Here is a 20,457-nt window from a genome sequence, read left to right as displayed (position 1 = left end):
AATATATGCTGTCTACAAGAGACCCACTTCAGACCTAGGGACACATACAGACTGAAAGTGAGGGGATGGAAAAAGATATTCCATGCAAATGGAAATCAAAAGAAAGCTGGAGTAGCTATACTCATATCAGATAAAATAGACTTTAAAATAAAGAATGTTACAAGAGACAAGGAAGGACACTACATAATGATCAAGGGATCAATCCAAGAAGAAGATATAACAATTATAAATATATATGCACCCAACATAGGAGCACCTCAATACATAAGGCAACTGCTAACAGCTATAAAAGAGGAAATCGACAGTAACACAGTAATACTGGGGGGCATTAACACCTCACTTAAACTAATGGACAGATCATCCAAAATGAAAATAAATAAGGAAACAGAAGCTTTAAATGACACAATAGATCAGATAGATTTAATTGATATTTATAGGACATTCCATCCAAAAAGAGCAGATTACACGTTCTTCTCAAGTGCGCACGGAACATTCTCCAGGATAGTTCACATCTTGGGTCACAAATCGAGCCTCAGTAAATTCAAGAAAATTGAAATCATATCAAGCATCTTTTCTGACCACAACGCTATGAGATTAGAAATGAATTACAGGGAAAAAAAACGTAAAAAACACAAACACATGGAGGCTAAACAATATGTTACTAAATAACCAAGAGATCACTGAAGAAATCAAAGAGGAAATCAAAAAATACCTAGAGACAAATGACAATGAAAACACGACGACCCAAAACCTATGGGATGCAGCAAAAGCAGTGCTAAGAGGGAAGTTTATAGCTATACAAGCCTACCTCAAGAAACAAGAAAAATCTCAAGTAAACAATCTAACCTTACACCTAAAGAAACTAGAGAAAGAAGAACAAACAAAACCCAAAGTTAGCAGAAGGAAAGAAATCATAAAGATCAGAGCAGAAATAAATGAAATAGAAACAAAGAAAACAATAGCAAGGATCAATAAAACTAAAAGCTGGTTCTTTGAGAAGATAAACAAAATTGATAAGCCATTAGCCAGACTCATCAAGAAAAAAAGGGAGAGAACTCAAATCAATAAAATCAGAAAAGAAAAGGAGAAGTTACAACAGACACCACAGAAATACAAAGCATCCTAAGAGACTACTACAAGCAACTTTATGCCAATAAGATGGACAACCTGGAAGAAATGGACAAATTCTTAGAAAGGTATAACCTTCCAAGACTGAACCAGGAAGAAATAGAAAATATGAATAGACCAACCACAAGTAATGAAATTGAAACTGTGATTAGAAATCTTCCATCAAACAAAAGTCCAGGACCAGATGGCTTCACAGGTGAATTCTATCAAACATTTAGAGAAGAGCTAACACCCATCCTTCTCAAACTCTTCCAAAAAATTGCAGAGGAAGGAACACTCCCAAACTCATTCTATAAGGCCACCATCACCCTAATACCAAAACCAGACAAAGACACTACAAAAAAACAAAATTGCAGACCAATATCACTGATGAATATAGATACAAAAATCCTCAACAAAATACTAGCAAACGAATCCAACAACACATTAAAAGGATCATACACCACGATCAAGTGGGATTTATCCCAGGGATGCAAGGATTCTTCAATATATGCAAATCAATCAATGTGATACATCGTATTAACAAAATGAAGAATAAAAAGCATATGATCATCTCAATAGATTCAGAAAAAACTTTTGACAAAATTCAACACCCATTTATGATAAAAACTCTACAGAAAGTGGGCATAGAGGGAACCTACCTTAACATAATAAAGGCCATATATGACAAACCCACAGCAAACATCATTCTCAATGGTGAAAAACTGAAAGCATTTCCTCTAAGATCAGGAACGAGACAAGGATGTCCACTCTCACCACTATTATTCAGCATAGTTCTGGAAGTCCTAGCCATGGCAATCAGAGAAGAAAAATAAATAAAAGGAATACAAATTGGAAAAGAAGAAGTAAAACTGTCACTGTTTGCAGATGACGAGATACTATACATAGAGGATCCTAAAATTGCCACCAGAAAACTGCTGGAGCTAATTAATGAATATGGTAATGTTGCAGGATACAAAATCACTGCACAGAAATCTCTTGCATTCCTGTACACTAATGATGAAAAATCTGAAAGAGAAATTATGGAAACACTCCCATTTACCATTGCAAGAAAAAGAATAAAATACCTAGGAATAAACCTACCTAGGGAGACAAAAGACCTGTATGCAGAAAACTATAAGACACTGGTGAAAGAAATTAAAGATGATACAAACAGATGGAGAGATATACCATGTTCTTGGATTGGAAGAATCAACATTGTGAAAATGACTATACTACCCAAAGCAATCTACAGATTCAATACAATCCCTATCAAATTACCAATGGTATTTTTTACAGAGCTAGAACAAATCATCTTAAAATTTGTATGGAGACACAAAAGACCCCGAATAGCCAAAGCAGTCTTGAGGGAAAAAAACGGAGCTGGAGGGATCAGACTCCCTGACTTCAGACTATACTACAAAGCTACAGGAATCAAGACAATATGGTACTGGCACAAAAACAGAAGCATAGATCAATGGAACAAGATAGAAAGCCCAGAGATAAACCCACACACCTATGGTCAACTATCTATGACAAAGGAGGCAAGGATATACAATGGAGAAAAGACAGTCTGTTCAATAAGTGGTGCTGGGAAAACTGGACAGCTACATGTAACAGAATGAAATTAGAACACTCCCTAACACCATACACAAAAATAAACTCAAAATGGATTTGAGACCTAAATGTAAGATCTGACATTATAAAATTCTTAGAGGAAAACATAGGAAGAACACTCTTTGACATAAATCACAGCAAGATCTTTTTTGATCCACCTCCTAGAGTAATGGAAATAAAAACAAAAATAAACAAATGGGACCTAATGAAACTTCAAAGCTTTTGCACAGCAAAGGAAACCATAAACAAGACGAAAAGACAACCCTCAGAATGGGAGAAAATATTTGCAAATGAATCAATGGACAAAGGATTAATCTCCAAAATATATAAACAGCTCATTCAGCTCAATATTAAAGAAACAAACACCCCAATCCAAAAATGGGCAGAAGACCTAAATAGACATTTCTCCAAAGAAGACATACAGACGGCCACGAAGCACATGAAAAGATGCTCAACATCACTAATTATTAGAGAAATGCAAATCAAAACTACAATGAGGTATCACCTCACTCCTGTTAGAATGGGCATCATCAGAAAATCTACAAACAACAAATGCTGGAGAGGGTGTGGAGAAAAGGGAACCCTCTTGCACTGTTGGTGGGAATGTAAATTGATACAGCCACTATGGAGAACAGTATGGAGGTTCCTTAAAAAACTAAAAATAGAATTACCATATGACCCAGCAATCCCACTACTGGGCATATACCCAGAGAAAACCGTAATTCAAAAAGACACATGCACCCGAATGTTCATTTCAGCACTATTTACAATAGCCAGGTCATGGAAGTAACCTAAATGCCCATCAATAGAGGAATGGATAAGGAAGTTGTGGTACATATATACAATGGAATATTACTCAGCCATAAAAGGAACGAAATTGAGTCATTTGTTGAGACGTGGATGGATCTAGAGACTGTCATACAGAGTGAAGTCAGAAAGAGAAAAACAAATATCGTATATTAACGCATGTATGTGGAACCTAGAAAAATGGTACAGATGAACCGGTTTGCAGGACAGAAGTTGAGCCACAGATGTAGAGAACAAACGTGTGGACACCAAGGGGGGAAAACCACGGTGGGCTGGGGATGGTGGTGTGCTGAATTGGGCGATTGGGATTGACATGTATACACTGATGTGTATGAAATTGATGACTAATAAGGACCTGCAGTATAAAAAAACACACAAACAAAACAACTAATACTAAACTTTCATTGGGTTATTTGTATGGAAATATATTAATATAAATGTTTCAGACATTACATGAAATTTCTAAAAATCTTATATGTTCTGGTATAATGTTATAAGTCATAATCCTAGTTATTACTTTAAAATGTATATCTCAGAAATAACTAATTATCTGTCAACTGCATTATTATGAACTTTCATCAAATCTTTAACCGTGGTCATTTTTAAGTCTTTTGTCATTTACAGACAGTTCTGGGTGTACTCTGATGCTTTTGCAAATATGTTCCTATGAAAGGGTTTCATCTTCAAGAAGTTCATGGAAAAGACTCTGACAAGTACAGGTTTCTGGTAACTGACTGTACTGCTGAACTGAATGAATAAGCATTTTCAGAACTCTAATGAAAAACTGATGAACTCATAAAAGTGCTAACAAAAGATCAAGATGAAAAAAAATTAATTACATGGGACTGAGTGAACTGATGAGGATGAGTATAATTTTTGTGACTTTCTGTTTGAATTAAAAAAAAAAATCCCACAAGGACTCAGAGGCAAAGAATATACAAATCAATTTTCACTGCAAAGTAAAGGAGCTGTTACAGTGGAGGATTACTGGACAGAATGTCAATATTATGACATAGTATGAGTGTGTTTCATGTTTGGTAATTGCAGTCATTGTTGCTTTTGTTGTGGTCATCCAGGTACAAAGCTTGGTGTCAGTCTATTTATCTCTTGTAAAAATAAAAATAAATAAATAAATAAAAAATAAAAACAGAATGCTAGATGAAAAAAAAAAAAACAAGACCCATATATATGCTGTCTACAAGAGACCCACTTCAGACCTAGGGACACATACAGACTGAAAGTGAGGGGATGGAAAAAGATATTCCATGCAAATGGAAATCCAAAGAAAGCTGGAGTAGCAATTCTCATATCAGACAAAATAGACTTTAAAATAAAGACTATTACAAGAGACAAGGAAGGACACTACATAATGATCAAGGGATCGATCCAAGAAGAAGATATAACACTTGTAAATATTTATGCACCCGACACAGGAGCACCTCAATACATAAGGCAAATACTGACAGCCATAAAAGGGGAAATCGACAGTAACACAATCATACTAGGGGACTTTAACACCCCACTTTCACCAATGGACAGATCATCCAAAATGAAAATAAATAAGGAAACACAAGCGTTAAATGATATATTAAACAAGATGGACTTAATTGATATTTATAGGACATTCCATCCAAAAACAACAGAATACACGTTCTTCTCAAGTGCTCATGGAACATTCTCCAGGACAGATCATAACTTGGGTCACAAATCAAACCTTGATAAACTTAAGAAAATTGAAATGATATCAAGTATCTTTTCCAACCACAACACTATGAGACTAGATATCAATTACAGGAAAAAATCTGTAAGAAATGCAAATACATGGAGGCTAAACAACACACTACTTAATAACCAAGAGATCACTGAAGAAATCAAAGAGGAAATCAAAAAATACCTAGAAACAAATGACAATGAAAACACAATGACCCATAACCTATGGGATGCAGCAAAAGCAGTTCTAAGAGGGAAGTTTATAGCTATACAAGCCTACCTTAAGAAACAAGAAACATCTCAAATGAACAACCTAACCTTACACCTAAAGCAATTAGAGAAAGAAGAACAAAAAAACCCCAAAGTTAGCAAAAGGAAAGAAATCATAAAGATCAGATCAGAAATAAATGAAAAAGAAATGAAGGAAACGATAGCAAAGATCAATAAAACTAAAAGCTGGTTCTTTAAGAAGATAAACAAAATTGATAAGCCATTAGCCAGACTCATCAAGAAAAAAGACTCAAAGAATAGAATTAGAAATGAAAAAGGAGAAGTAACAACTGACACTGCAGAAATACAAAGGATCATGAGAGATTACTACAAGCAACTGTATGCCAATAAAATGGACAACCTGGAAGAAATGGACAAATTCTTAGAAATGCACAACCTTCCAAGACTGAACCAGGAAGAAATAGAAAATATGAACAGACCAATCACAAGCACTGAATTTGAAACTGTAATTAAAAATCTTCCAAAAAACAAAAGCCCAGGACAAGATGGCTTCACAGGCGAGTTCTATCAAACATTTAGAGAAGAGCTAACACCTGTCCTTCTCAAACTCTTCCAAAATATAGCAGAGGGAGGAACACTCCCAGACTCATTCTACGAGGCCACCATCACCCTGATACCAAAACCAGACAAAGATGTCACAAAGAAAGAAAACTACAGGCCAATATCACTGATGAACATAAATGCAAAAATCCTCAACAAAATACCAGCAAACACAATCCAACAGCACATTAAAAGGATCATACACTATGATCAAGTGGGGTTTATCCCAGGAATGCAAGGATTCTTCAATATACGCAAATCAATCAACGTGATACATCATATTAACAAACTGAAGGAGAAAAACCATATGATCATCTCAATAGATGCAGAAAAAGCTTTTGACAAAATTCAACACCCATTTATGATAAAAACTCTCCAGAAAGTGGGCATAGAGGGAACCTACCTCAACATAATAAAGGCCATATATGACAAACCCACAGCCAACATCGTCCTCAATGGTGAAAAACTGAAACCATTTCCACTAAGATCAGGAACAAGACAAGGTTGCCCACTCTCACCACTATCATTCAACAGTTTTGGAAGTTTTAGCCACAGCAATCAGAGAAGAAAAAGAAATAAAAGGAATCCAAATCGGAAAAGAAGAAGTAAAGCTGTCACTGTTTGCAGATGACATGATACTATACATAGAGAATCCTAAAGATGCTACCAGAAAACTACTAGAGCTAATCAATGAATTTGGTAAAGTAGCAGGATACAAAATTAATGCACAGAAATCTCTTGCATTCCTATACACTAATGATGAAAAATCTGAAAGTGAAATTAGGAAAACACTCCCATTTACCATTGCAACAAAAAGAATAAAATATCTAGGAATAAACCTACCTAAGAAGACAAAAGACCTGTATGCAGAAAAGTATAAGACACTGATGAAAGAAATTAAAGATGATACAAACAGATGGAGAGCTATACCATGTTCTTGGATTGGAAGAATCAACATTGTGAAAATGACTCTACTACCCAAAGCAATCTACAGATTCAGTGCAATCCCTATCAAACTACCACTGGCATTTTTCACAGAACTAGAACAAAAAACTTCACAATTTGTATGGAAACACAAAAGACCCCAAATAGCCAAAGCAATCTTGAGAAAGAAAAACGGAGCTGGAGGAATCAGGCTCTCTGAGTTCAGACTATACTACATAGCTACAGTAATCAAGACAGTATGGTACTGGTGCAAAATCAGAAATATAGATCAATGGAACAGGATAGAAAGCCCAGAGATAAACCCACACACATATGGTCACCTTATCTTTGATAAAGGAGGCAAGAATATACAGTGGAGAAAAGACAGCCTCTTCAATAAGCGGTACTGGGAAAACTGGACAGGTACATGAAAAGTATGAAATTAGAACACTCCCTAACACCATACACAAAAATAAACTCAAAATGGATTAAAGACCTAAATGTAAGGCCAGACACTATCAAACTCTTAGAGGAAAACATAGGCAGAACACTCTATGGCATAAATCACAGCAAGATCCTTTTTGACCCACCTCCTAGAGAAATGGAAATAAAAACAAATATAAACAAATGGGACCTAATGAAACTTAAAAGTTTTGCACAGCAAAGGAAACCATAAACAAGACCAAAAGACAACCCTCAGAATGGGAGAAAATATTTGCAAATGAAGCAACTGACAAAGGATTAATCTCCAAAATTTACAAGCAGCTCATGCAGCTCAGTAACAAAAAAAGAAACAACCCAATCCAAAAATGGGCAGAAGACCTAAATAGACATTTCTCCAAAGAAGATATACAGATTGCCAACAAATACATGAAAGAATGTTCAACATCATTAATCATTAGAGAAATGCCAATCAAAACTACAATGAGATATCATCTCACACCAGTCAGAATGGCCATCATCAAAAAATCTACAAACAATAAATGCTGGAGAGGGTGTGGAGAAAAGGGAACCCTCTTGCACTGTTGGTGGGAATGTAAATTGATACAGCCACTATGGAGAACAGTATGGAGGGTCCTTAAAAATCTAAAAATAAAACTACCATATGACCCAGCAATCCCACTACTGGGCATATACCCTGAGAAAACCATAATTCAAAAAGAGTCATGTACCAAAATGTTCATTGCAGCTCTATTTACGATAGCCAGGACATGGAAGCAACCTAAGTGTCCATCGACAGATGAATGGATAAAGAAGATGTGGCACATATATACAATGCGATATTACTCAGCCATAAAAAGAAACGAAATTGAGTTATTTGTAGTGAGGTGGATGGACCTAGAGTCTGTCATACAGAGTGAAGTAAGTCAGAAAGAGAAAAACAAATACAGTATGCTAACACATATATATGGAATCTAAGGAAAAAAAAAAAAGGTCATGAAGAACCTAGTGGTAAGACGGGAATAAAGACACAGACCTACTAGAGAATGGACTTGAGGATATGGGGAGGGGGAAGGGTAAGCTGTGACAAAGTGAGAGCGTGGCATGGACATATATACACTACCAAACGTAAAATAGATAGCTAGTGGGAAGCAGCCGCATAGCACAGGGAGATCAGCTCGGTGCTTTGTGACCACCTAGAGGGATGGGACAGGGAGGGTGCGAGGGAGGGAGATGCAAGAGGGAGGAGATATGGGGACATATGTATATGTATAACTGATTCATTTTGTTATAAAGCAGAAACTAACACACCATTGTAAAGCAATTATACTCCAATAAAGATGTTACAAAAAAAAAGAAGATATGGTACATATAAACAATGGAATATTACTCAGCCATTAACAAGAATGAAATAATGCCATTTGCAGCAACATGGATGGACCTGGAGATTATAGTACTAAGTGAAGTATGTCAGACAGGGAAAGACAAATATCATATGATATCACTTATATAAGGAATCTTAAAAAAAATGATACAAATGAACTTATTTACAAAACAGAAGCAGACTCACAGACTTAGAGAACAAATTTATAGTTACCAGAGGGGAAGGGTGGAGGGAGGGGAGGAATAATTAGGAGTTTGGGATTGACATGTATACACTGCTATATATAAAATAGATACCCAAAAAGGACCTACTGTATAGCACAGGGAACTCTGCTCAATATTATGTAACAATGTAAATGGGAAAATAATTTGAAAAAGAGTCGATACATGTATATGTATATAACTGAATCACTCTGCTGTACACCTGAGACTAACAGAGCATTGTTAATCAACTATACTCCAATATAAAATAAAAGTTTTTTAAAAATCAGTTTAAGCAGAAAAGGAAATTTATTGAGCCCCAACTAGCTTTAGGCACAGCCGAATTGTGAGATTTCAGTCATGTCATCAAAACTGTTTCTCCACGCTCCATCCCACCCCCAATCTCTGACCTCTGTCGGGTGAGCTTTTCTCTTCAAGGCAGGCTCCCTCTGCGAAGGCAAAACATCCTCTCCAGATTCTATTCCCAGTGGCAAAAGAACTCAAAGAGTTGGAATACTCCTGGCAAAAACACAGGACCTGTATGAAGAAAACCGTAAGAGACCTAAATAAGTGGAACAGGAGTTATGTTCTTAGAAGACACAATATTGTAAAGTTACTACTTATTTCCAGATTGATTTATAATCCAATCGCATTCTATTCAAAATCCTAAAGCAATGTCTTAATGGATTCTTTATAAACTGGTTTTTAGAATTCAACTTAAACAATTCACAGAAATGGCCAAGGATACTTTTTATTTTTTGAAAAAGAAGAATGGTGGGGTAGGAGATTAGACTATAACACCAGATGTTTAAACATGTCATAAACATATAGTAATTGAGACAGAGTGCTATTAGTAGAGGAAAAGATAAGTCAACAAACTAGAGAAAACATTCAAATTAGCTGGGAAAAAATGGACCATCTATAAACACTGCTGAAATACCCACCCCAACTCTTCGTTTATAAGAAGTGAGTCCTGGGCTTCCCTGGTGGTGCAGTGGTTGAGAGTCTGCCTGCCAATGCAGGGGACACAGGTTCGAGCCCTGGTCTGGGAAGATCCCACATGCCGTGGAGCAACTAAGCCCGTGTGCCACAACTACTGAGCCTGCGCGTCTGGAGCCTGTGCTCCGCAACAAGAGAGGCCGCGATAGTGAGAGGCCCACGCACCGCGATGAAGAGTGGCCTCCACTTGCCGCAACTAGAGAAAGCCCTCACACAGAAACGAAGACCCAACACAGCCAAAAATAAATAAATAAATAAGTGAAATTCTAAAAAAAAAGAAGTGAGTCCTACTTCATATTGTTAGCAAATGCAAGTTCATGTGCCCCACATACAGTGAAGACAAACAAACTGAAACATCAGAGTTTGGAGCAGAGAAAGGTTTATTGCAGGGCCACACAGTTTCAGTTGCTAGAGTCAGTACACTGACTGAAACCAACAAAGGCTGAATAACCAGTTCCTCCAAAACGTTGGAAATACCATCCTTTTGGACATTAATGCCTATAGTTTTTCTCCTCAGCATGCCGGTTTTCTTAGTTCTGTGACTGTAGACATGGGATTCAGTCCAGCAGTTTCAGCTAGTGTAGATGGAATGAGCTCCGTAACATCTGCAAAGGCATGAATGCAGTAGGATTTCATACCACTCAATGTTCGTGAATATCCAGTTAACCACAGGGCCCACTCTATCTCTGGAGCACTACCTCCTGCAATAAGAGCTCTCTGCTTTACTAAACAATGAATAACACATAGGGCATCATGAACTGAGGGCCCGGCTTCTTCCATCACCAATGTGTTAGAACCAGGAACAACAGCTGTAACTTTTTCCTGGGATAATATAGCCTGTAATCTTGAGCAGTGTGCCAGAACCATGTAAATTGACCCCCTCAGCTCATTCAGCCAAACCCAGCATGTCAGCAGTTAAGTTGGTCAGTATGAGCAATTGGCTTGGTTCCAATATTTTCTCTTTCAATGTCCTTAACTACCACAATCTTCATTTTGATCAGGAAATTTAATACAACATCACTAAGAGCATGTCTTAAGAATAGACTTCTGTATGAGAAAGAAAATACATCCGTTTTTAAAATTTGCTTCATTAAATTTAGAATATAGTCTGTCTTTCCTCAGGGCTCCATCCATGTGGGCATATCAGAAACTGTTTGATTATCATGATCTGTTTTTAAGCCCAATCTTAATCTTTTCAACTCTGGATATGTCAGAATTGGCCACCTTTCGGGTGAGAACCAGCCCTTCCACCAACACAAAATCATCAATTGTCCCACCAAGTTTCCTTTTTAAAAAAAAAAAAAAAAAAAAGACAGTTTATTTAAACTAAAAACAAGCAAAAAAACAAGAACAGTTTACCCACCCATTTCTCTCACCCCTCTACCCCCACCTCTGGAAACCACCAACCTGTTCTATCTATGAGCTTGTTTTTTGTTTTTTTTTTAGATTCCACCTGTAAGAGAGATCACACAGTATTTGTCTTTCTGTCTGATTTATTTCACTTAGCATTATACCCTCGAGGGCATTAGCAGGTTTCTTAACTATTCTGACATCCTCTGAGATCTACACCAGTAGCTGTGGCTGGATCAATCACTTTCCTCCCTGCATTTACACTCATGTAAGAGAAAGACTTGAATACTGAGAGACAACTGCTGAGCTCAATGAAGTGGCTGCATTGTTTAACAACACTTCTCTGTCACTCGGTTCCACAGGTCACGGCATGTCAAGATTTCAATACCCTTTCCAAATCCTTCTAAAGTGATTTGGAAATGATGAATCCATTTCTGAAAAAACCTGCTACAGGAATCAAAGAGAGAGCCAGCAACGATGACCGCTGATGTGGTGCCATTTCCTTCTTTCTCTTGAGCCTTAGCTCTACCGGCATTCTGGCTGTTGGATGTAACACCTGTGTTTGTTTCAGAATGGTAGCACCATCTGTAATGGTCACATCACCTCTTCCATCTTGAATCATTTTATCCATTCCTTTTGGTCCAAGTCTTGATCTAATAGCATCGGCAACAGCTTTGGCCACGAAGATGTTGCTGAAACAGATCTGGGCTGGCTTCTTGTCCTCACGGGTGCTTTTCCCCTGGCTGCTAGCAAGCTTGGTTGGGTCTGTGTGGGCTCCGAAAGGACAGATGGACGCAGATTCCAGCAGGCACTAGAATAACTGTGTTCACTGTTAACCACTGAAGGGGATCAGAACATGTTACCCCCAAATATGCCACTTTGGCATACTGATTATTTTAGCTGAAGGCAACTGAGAAATAGCATATATAGGAAGGGCTCTCTGGCCCCTTTCTGCCTAAAAGCAGGGCATAAATTTCCTGTGAGAAAGGTGCCTTCTTGTACCAGGAAGGGGAGAACACTCTTATCACTGGTGATGGGAGTTAATACCAAGATGAATCTCCATGAATTTTACTAAAATAATCCTCATCTTCCATTAGCTGCCCCCATATATTTCCTAGTCACTGTCCCACAATATACCGCCCCTGGAAGCCCAAACCCCTTTTCTTTGTTTAGTCCTATCTCCACAATTTATCACCCTTTGTTAAACTGGTATATAAAGACCCCAAGTCTTACTGCTTCTTTGAGTTTTCACTTCTTTTCTATTAAGTCCCCTGTAAAAAACATTAACATCAAATAAGGTTTGTATGTTTCTCTCCTGTTAATCTATCTTTCATCTTTGAAATTCATAGGGCTCAGGTACAGGGTAAAGTTTTCTTTCTCCATCTACCTCAACTGATGGGTTGAGTGCAGAATGGAAGGTGAAAGAGAAGGACTTGTTATGTGCCTGTGTACTGATTAAATGTTTAAAATAATTGTATGTGTTGTATTTAAAGAGACAATAAAAAGGAAATTGTCATCAATCAAGTTACTCCTAAGAATAAAGGTTTATTGAATCCCAAGTAAAACCAACTGTTTTTTTTAAAGATGCATAAATTAAAACTTTAAAGATTTAATAATTTATTGAAGTCAGAAAAATAAAATTTCAATATATTAACTCTAAAAACCTAGAAGTTCCAGAAATTACATTTTAAAGGATTTAGAAAGAATTCCTTATAAAAGGATTTACTATCACATTCTTTGTTAAACTAAACTGTGACTCGGAGGACTTGTAGTATCATTTTACACCCCTGACACAGTGCCTTGATAAATTAGTCAGCAGTAGCACATGAAATCATGGATAGATGAGAGATACATATCCACTCTTATCCAAACGTAGCAAATAGCACCGTATTTCCTATTTAATGGAAAGCAGTTTCTTCTGTAATTCTTTGGAGCAATAAGCCTTTAGACCCCTGTGTCTCCCATTTAAAGAAGAGCCATTTGTACCTTTGTCCTAATATCTCTGAGTACTTGTCAGGAGTTAAAATGCTGGCTGAATCACTGTAGGATTCCTTATATGAATGCAGGTAAAAATGTCTCAGGAGGTGGTTTACTCTGGTTTGTTCTTTCACATCTCAAATTTGCTTGGCTGGTCACAGTCAGGCAGGTAGAAATGAGTTAAGAATTTTAGAACTCACGATAATTTTGAACAGAAGTAGATTAAGATCATTGCTGTACAGTATCAGAGAAAAACCCAGACCAGCTGTCTTTCCCAAGATGGCTGCAATGAGCATTGGAAGAAAAGACAAAATCCATCCTATAAGGGGAGGGAGAAGAGAACTAGATTGCTTCATAACACTCAAAACCTGTACTCAATCAAATACACAGGAGGTTCTAGATTAAACACTAAGACAACTCCTGAATTTAAAATGTAAAAAAAGGAAATCCTGAGCAATACGTAACTTTTAATTAGGAATCTCTGAGTTAGTATTTGTAAGAAGTAGTCTAACATATGGGGTAGAAGGACATAGGGGACACAACTTTGTCACTTAGAGCAGGAATACTCATCTTTTCACTAACTTCTTTCAAAAGCCGAGAGGAACGTAGAAAACTATATATCATGTTCTTTCCTGAGCAAAGAACTGATGCCATTTTGGGAAACTGACAAATCGCTAAATTGAAAGGTATCCCCTGAGACAATAAAGCAAGCAGTTCCAGTCAGAAAAATAGGGGGGGAGGGAGGGACTTGAAAGCCAGCCTGTGGCATTTTAACTGCAGCTGAGAGAGGTGTGGCCATGTCTAGTTTACTCAATTGGAGAATTTCTGCTTCCTGATGTTAAAAGATTGTTCCTTACTCAATGGTGATTAGCCAAAAGACGAGAACAAAAACAATGCCCCCCCATCAATTTCCTCTTTAGTGCGGAGTGCCCTTGGGGGCCAAATGCCTTGTTAAGACAAATGGCTCAGGTGGGGTTCTGAGAGTTCACAGGCCGAAATAGTTTAAGACCCCGCCTCCCCATCCCTTCCCAAAAGAATGGAATTAATGCTAACACCTCAAACTGTTCATGCAAGGTCAAGGTTCTGATTCAAATACTACCTCTCCTCCACAAATGGAACCCAATTCATCAATACAGGTCTACCAGGAAATTGCAAAACAGGAGGCTAGGTTTCCTGCAGTGTCTTCCCTAGATTCTTAGACTTTTTTTTTTTTTAATTGTTGGTTTTAATAGTTTGGCTGTATTTCTTCTATAACCTGGGTCACCACAGTCGCTGATTCAACTCCAGTAAGGAGGAGAAGAAAGAAGCAGGGGTCTCGCTCAGAACCCAGGAGGCATTCTCCCCTCTTACTGAAGGCTGGCCAGACTCTCGCTGATCATGAGCTCAGTTTAGGAGCTGCAAGGGCCTCCCGCTCTAGCCTAGACCGCAGAGATCAATGGCTTACAGCTGCGCGCCAGGGCGCCTGGCTATCTCCCAATTGAGGGCTGGGTGCAGTGAATCGGAAGTTAAGGAACCTCGAGTCTTCAGCACCACGGGGTGCCCGCGCGACCACCACCCCCCCCACCCCCCAGACACCTCGGCCTCAGCTCTTCCTGAGCGATGGAGGGGTTGGACAAGGGGCTGCCTTTTTGTTCTAACGTTTTAGGCTGGTGTGCTCTGACCTGCAGAGCCGTGGGGTCTATGGAGAAAGGTGCATCTAATAAGTGTTGGAGAAAGAACCCACCTGGCCCAGGCCACCCCGTTGCTGACTTCGCCACTTTGGGAATTTCTACCTAAGCAAAGCATCCAGACCTAACATGAGCGCACCCTAAGACCCCGAGGGCGATCAAGGACAAGGCCGAAGTGTGCAAACCCAAGTCGTGCGCTGCTGTTTCAGAATGCGTTAGCATGAGAGCCATCTAACTAGGCCTGTTTTGGTGTCTGACTCCGCCAGTAGAGGAGAAAGCCGGCCTTCACCACGAATGTCCCAGGCCTGCTGAAACGAACGCCCCACGGGGCTGAAGCCGCAGGGTCCCTCCGGGTGCCGGCCGCGTGGGCGCGTCCTGGGCTGCCCACCCGCCCCGGGTCCCCGCGCCCACCTTGCCGTCCGGAGAGCTGAGCACACACCAAGGCCACCAGGAACCGGCAGTGCCTGCTAGCGTCTTCATTCTCCGTCTTCTTCCGCCTACGGGCCCCCGGCGGCGGCCTCTCCAGCAGCGTCCCCGCGAAAGTCACGAGCGCTGCCACGCGGCCCCAGCTGGGGCCACCACGGTTGTTGGCGAGTAGCTCCTGCGCCATCCAGGCCACCAGCTCGACGCGGTTCCCGCGGAAGCCGCGGTATTGGGACAAGTAGTGCAGGTTGGTCTCCTGTATCCGGGCGGCCACGGGCGCAGCACGGCGGCCTCGAGCGTGCACGGCGCCCGCGCGGGGGTGCCGGGCTCGCGGGCGCAGTACTCCAGGTAGTCCATCAGCAGCCTGGCTGTGCGCTCCTTAATCGCGTCTCCCATAGCTCCGCCTCTGCCGGGGCCCGACCCGGCCTGTTTTCTAGGCCCGCCCGCGCCCCGCCCCGCCCCGCCCCGCCCCGCCCCGCTCCGCTCCGCATTGGCTCGGCTCGGCCCGGTCCGCCCCGGGCAGTTGCTTTCCCAGGTCCGGAGAGGAGCCTTTGATGGGAATCCCATCTACACCTGTTCCGGCCCCAATAGGCGAGGCCCAGCTGTGTGCATGTGTTCACATAGCAATCAGGGGCAGAGTGAGACTCTTTTGGGGCTATTGTTTAGCTCTCGGCTTGGGGGACTAAGAACACAGTGGGGACAGTCTGGGAAATTGGGCTAGACTTTTGCCTCCTTTTTAGGAGAGGTTGACAAAGGCTACACACAGCCCTCCACTGGCGGCTCCCTTGAAAGGATTATCAGCATCTTCTCAGATTGGACTGAAGCATCCAGGTGTGTGTTGGAGGTACCTTTCTTTGGGTCTGGTATATGTGGCAGGAAACAGGATAGTTCTCCTGCAGGTTGCTAGGGTGCCAATATTGGCTGCATTCACTCATTCATTCACTCATTTACTCCTAGTCTTTGGGGTGGTAGGTCTCCCCCTTAGCACTGGAGATATAATGGAGAACAAGGCATGTGGTACCTGCTCTCAAGGACCCTAGAGTCTAGTCTAGTGATGGGACAAAGAAACAGGCAATCACAGTACAGTTAAATTATCACTATAATAGAGGTTGAGGGAGTACCCAGCTTTTGGCTGCTTCTTATAGCTACCATCCCTATATTGCTTAGAATTCTCCACTTTTGACTGGCCAATCCCTCATTACTCCAATCCCCTATTATAGTTAATACTTCTTATACTAATCTTTCTCTGTTCATGTTACTCTATGGCTTCTTTCTCCTGATTGGACCCAGACTGACATAGAATTGTACCAGCAGTGAAATTTGTGAGGGTTCATTGGTCTGGAGCATTTTGAAATATCCCCGTCAGGGTGGAAGATGAATTGCTGCAGCTTGTATCACCGACAAAAAGAAAGAGGCACAACCCTTGGTAGGTCACTTTGGAGGCAACATACGCATTTGAGTATGCAACCTCAGCGCATCTACAGGCGGGTGGATTGGGAAGCAGAACAAGAGAAGGCTCTGCAGCTGTTTAGGCTACAGTACAAGCTACTCTATCACTTGGGTTTTGTGATCCAGCAGGTCCAATGATACTTGAAGTGTCACATAGAGAAGCTGTATGGAGCCTCTGGCAAGCACCGATACAGTTATGGCGCAGACCTCTAGGATTGTGAAGCAAATCTACGTCCTCTTCTGCAGATGGCTATCCTTTTGAGAAGCAGGTTCTGGCTTGCTACTAGGTCTTTGTAGAGGCTGAATGAGGTGACCATGCAGCTTGAGCTCTCCTCATAATATGGACGTTGTCTGACCTGCCTTGTTTTAAGGTTGGGCGTGCACAGTAGCAATCTTTCATCAAGTGGAAATGGTATATGAGAGACTGAACTCAGGCGGGTCCATGAGGTGCAGGTAAATTGTGTGAGTAGGTGGCTCAGACCCCTGCAACACAGCTCCTGTTGTTTGCCTATTCTCTTGTTCCGTGCCTGTGGCCTTCAGGGGATTGCTTATGACCAGCTGACTAAGGGAGAAAACTCAAGCCTGGATTATAGATGGGTCTGTATGATATGCTGGTACTACACGAAAGTGGACAGCTGGAGCATTATAGCCCCACTCGGGGGACTGTGAAGACAGTGGTGAAGGAAAATCCTCCCAGTGGGCAGAAATTCAAGCAGGATATATGACTGTACACTATGTCTGGGGTGAGAGATGGCCAGAGTACAGATCTACATTGATTCATGGGCAGTTGCTGATGGTTTGGCTGGATGGTCAGGGCCTTGAAGATTGGTGACAAGGAAATCTTGGACAGAGAGATGTGGCTGGACCCCTCTGAAGAGGCAGACTGAAGATACTCGTCTCCCATGTCAACGCCTCCAAAGGGCAGCCACTGCAGAGAAGACTCTTAATAATCAGGTAGACAAACTCCTGTGCTCTGTGGAGGTCGGAGAGCTTCTTTACACAGCTGCCACAGTGCTTGCTCCATGGGACCGTGAAGAGGCCATGCAGCAGGGAGCGAGGATGTGGCAACAACAGAATTCCCCTTAAAAAGGCTGAGCTGCAGAATGCTTCTGCTGAGTGCCTGATCTGCCAGTGCCAGTGATTCCTCTACGGTGAGCCAAATGAATTTTGCCCGAAGGGAATATCAATCTCTGTACTACAAGCTGGTTGAGACATCTTACGAATTCCCTTATTAATTATTAAGTTAGTAAACATTTTGATATATGTTCATGTTTTATTTTCAAGGGAGTCATGATTTTATCTTTTTGAACATTATATTTTAGAAGCAAGCACACAGTTTTTTCTTAGATTTTGGAGTAGCTTGGGGGTTAGTGGTAGATCCTCTGGCCCTGCCATTGGTTAACTCTAATAACTATCAGTGGAATTAAACAACAAATGAATAAATTAACCTCCACACAGAATTTCCTATGCAGTTTGCAGTCAGATTTGGTTACAATCCCCCCTCTGCCACTTAGAAGCTGGGCGACCATGAGCAAGTTATTCAGCCCTCCCAACTTCAATTTCCCCACCTATGAAATGGAGGCAATAAACTGCATTATAGGCTGTTACAAGGATTACATGAGTTGGTATGTGCAAAGGCCTTAGCATAGTGCCTGGCACATAGTAAAAGCTCTTTACAGAGGAGCTGGTATTATTAGTATGAGTTGACCACGGTTACCAGGCTCACTTGTCCCACTTTTAACCAAAAAATCAAGATGTGACATTTTTGGTGAGCCTTACTTATATGGTTTCTGGTTTTGTTTTTGTTTTTAAAATACTGAAAATATCTAGAGATTTTCAGGGAGTCACAGCCCCCATTGGTCTCTTGCCTTTCCCACTGCCTCTCTGTGCCCGCAGGGCCCCTCCTATGCTGCATGTGGTTGCCCCAGAGCCTCCGCTTTAGCCCCCCTCTCTCAATTACCTTCCTCCTCCTCTTCCAAACCCCTACAAGGGCCTGAATGGCCCCAGGGAGGTCTCACGCGGAGGGGCTGGAAAAGGGCTCATTAGCCTAGATAAGCTGCTTTCAAAGTTGATCTGACCCAGGGAGTCCTTCCAGGGGATCCTCCAAGGTCAAAACTATTTTCATAATAATACTGACTCTTTTTTCTGTATGTGTGGCTTTTAAAACACTCACTTTCTCAGGAGTTTTTGAGAGGCTACTGATGTGTGGTGAAGGCATCATCACTGGAATATGTGCTTCTGTATTCTTGTGTTTTATGATTTTTCTCAGTTTGAATTTCTAACATGATAAATATTGATAGATATAATCCATATAAACAAAAAGCTCCTTGGGGTCCTCAATAATTTTTAAGAGTGTAGAGGGATCCTAAGATGGAAAACTTTGAGAACCATTGGCCCAGATGAATCTCTAATTGATGATAATTACCAATTTGATACATGAGTAGGGATCGCTTATGTGGGGTTGGGGGAGAGGAGAGAAAAGAATGAACAAGAGGAAGGGGAATAGGGAGGAGGGGGAGAAGAAGAGGGGGAGAGGGAGGAGGAGGAAGGGGATAAGGAAAGAGGTGAGACAAGAAGAGAGAGGAAGGAGGAGATGGGGCAAGGGAGGGGGGAGAAAGAGGGAGAAGGGAAAGGAGTTGGAAAGGAGAGGAAGGGTACAGGAAAGGGAGGAGGGGAGGGTACTTTACATACCTTGGAACTGTCCCATTTCCTAGATGAGGGAACTAAGGCTGAGACAAATTTAGACATTGTATATCCTGTAAAAGTGGTAGAGCTGGGTCTGAAACTAGGTGCACATCCTTTGTCCCCATGCTGTCCCCCCTCTTATAGATGATTCCTAGTGTCAGCAGGACCACCTTCTAGCCAGATGGCCAAGCAACTATGAGAGGCAAGGATGCTAAGGCCCTTACAACCTGTACTGCCTTTAAGCCACTTATAATCCCGGGAAGGGTATAGAGGAGGTCCAGGGTGGGAAGAGGGAAGTGGATATGGGGTGCCTGCTCTGGCCCTGGGCTCATTCCAGAACAGGACCAGCAGCAGGGCGCTACTTCTGGGAGGCCGGCCGCCCATTCCCTCCAAAGCAGCTGCCTTGGTTTCAGTTCACAGGTATTTCCCACAAACACCTATCATCACATACCTCCTTGTTTGACCCCCCTGTCTGCCTAACCTTTCTCTTCTCTGGCTGGAAAGGGGGCGTCCAAGGCTATGCACACCTCGGGGCTCATCTGTTTGGCCCCTTCACCACAATGGTTTTGTAGCTTTGCCTCTAAGTCCTCTAAAAAAAAGAAAGCCTGATTAAAAAACTCCACTCAGCATTATTTTCAATATGCAAAATATAATTTATTACCTGGGGTTTATCCTTCAGTCTCCATGTGGTGTAGGATATTTCCAACCAAGTATTTCATCAATAAATACTAAACAACAGGCACTGTGAGATTAAATACTTACAGGGGAGGTGGCTAACTGCCCATGGGGGTGAGCGTTTGAGGGAATACTTTCTTAGGGCCCTGAAGGTCACTTTTTTAAAAATTATTTTTTATTTATTTTTTTAAACATCTTTATTGGAGTATAA

At 41.1% G+C, this 20,457-nt stretch overlaps 1 protein-coding gene across 1 annotated transcript; it reads right to left on the bottom strand.

Annotated features, from left to right (window-relative positions):
• Positions 1-9,912: 9,912 nt before the first annotated feature.
• On the bottom strand, positions 9,913-15,833 carry BCL2L10 (BCL2 like 10). The gene is given in 13 exon segments (XM_036842003.1): positions 9,913-9,921; positions 10,418-10,530; positions 10,533-10,837; positions 10,839-10,939; positions 10,941-11,196; positions 11,198-11,312; positions 11,566-11,646; positions 11,649-11,747; positions 11,750-11,893; positions 11,896-12,181; positions 13,548-13,666; positions 15,426-15,713; positions 15,716-15,833. Coding segments are annotated over 13 exon segments (2,034 nt in total).
• Between the last annotated feature and the right edge of the window lie 4,624 nt (positions 15,834-20,457).

The sequence above is a fragment of the Balaenoptera musculus genome, chromosome 2 (assembly GCF_009873245.2).
Source record: "Balaenoptera musculus isolate JJ_BM4_2016_0621 chromosome 2, mBalMus1.pri.v3, whole genome shotgun sequence".
NCBI lineage: Eukaryota > Metazoa > Chordata > Mammalia > Artiodactyla > Balaenopteridae > Balaenoptera > Balaenoptera musculus.
Note: the sequence above shows the minus strand (reverse complement) of the source record. Positions and strands in the feature narration are given on the sequence as shown.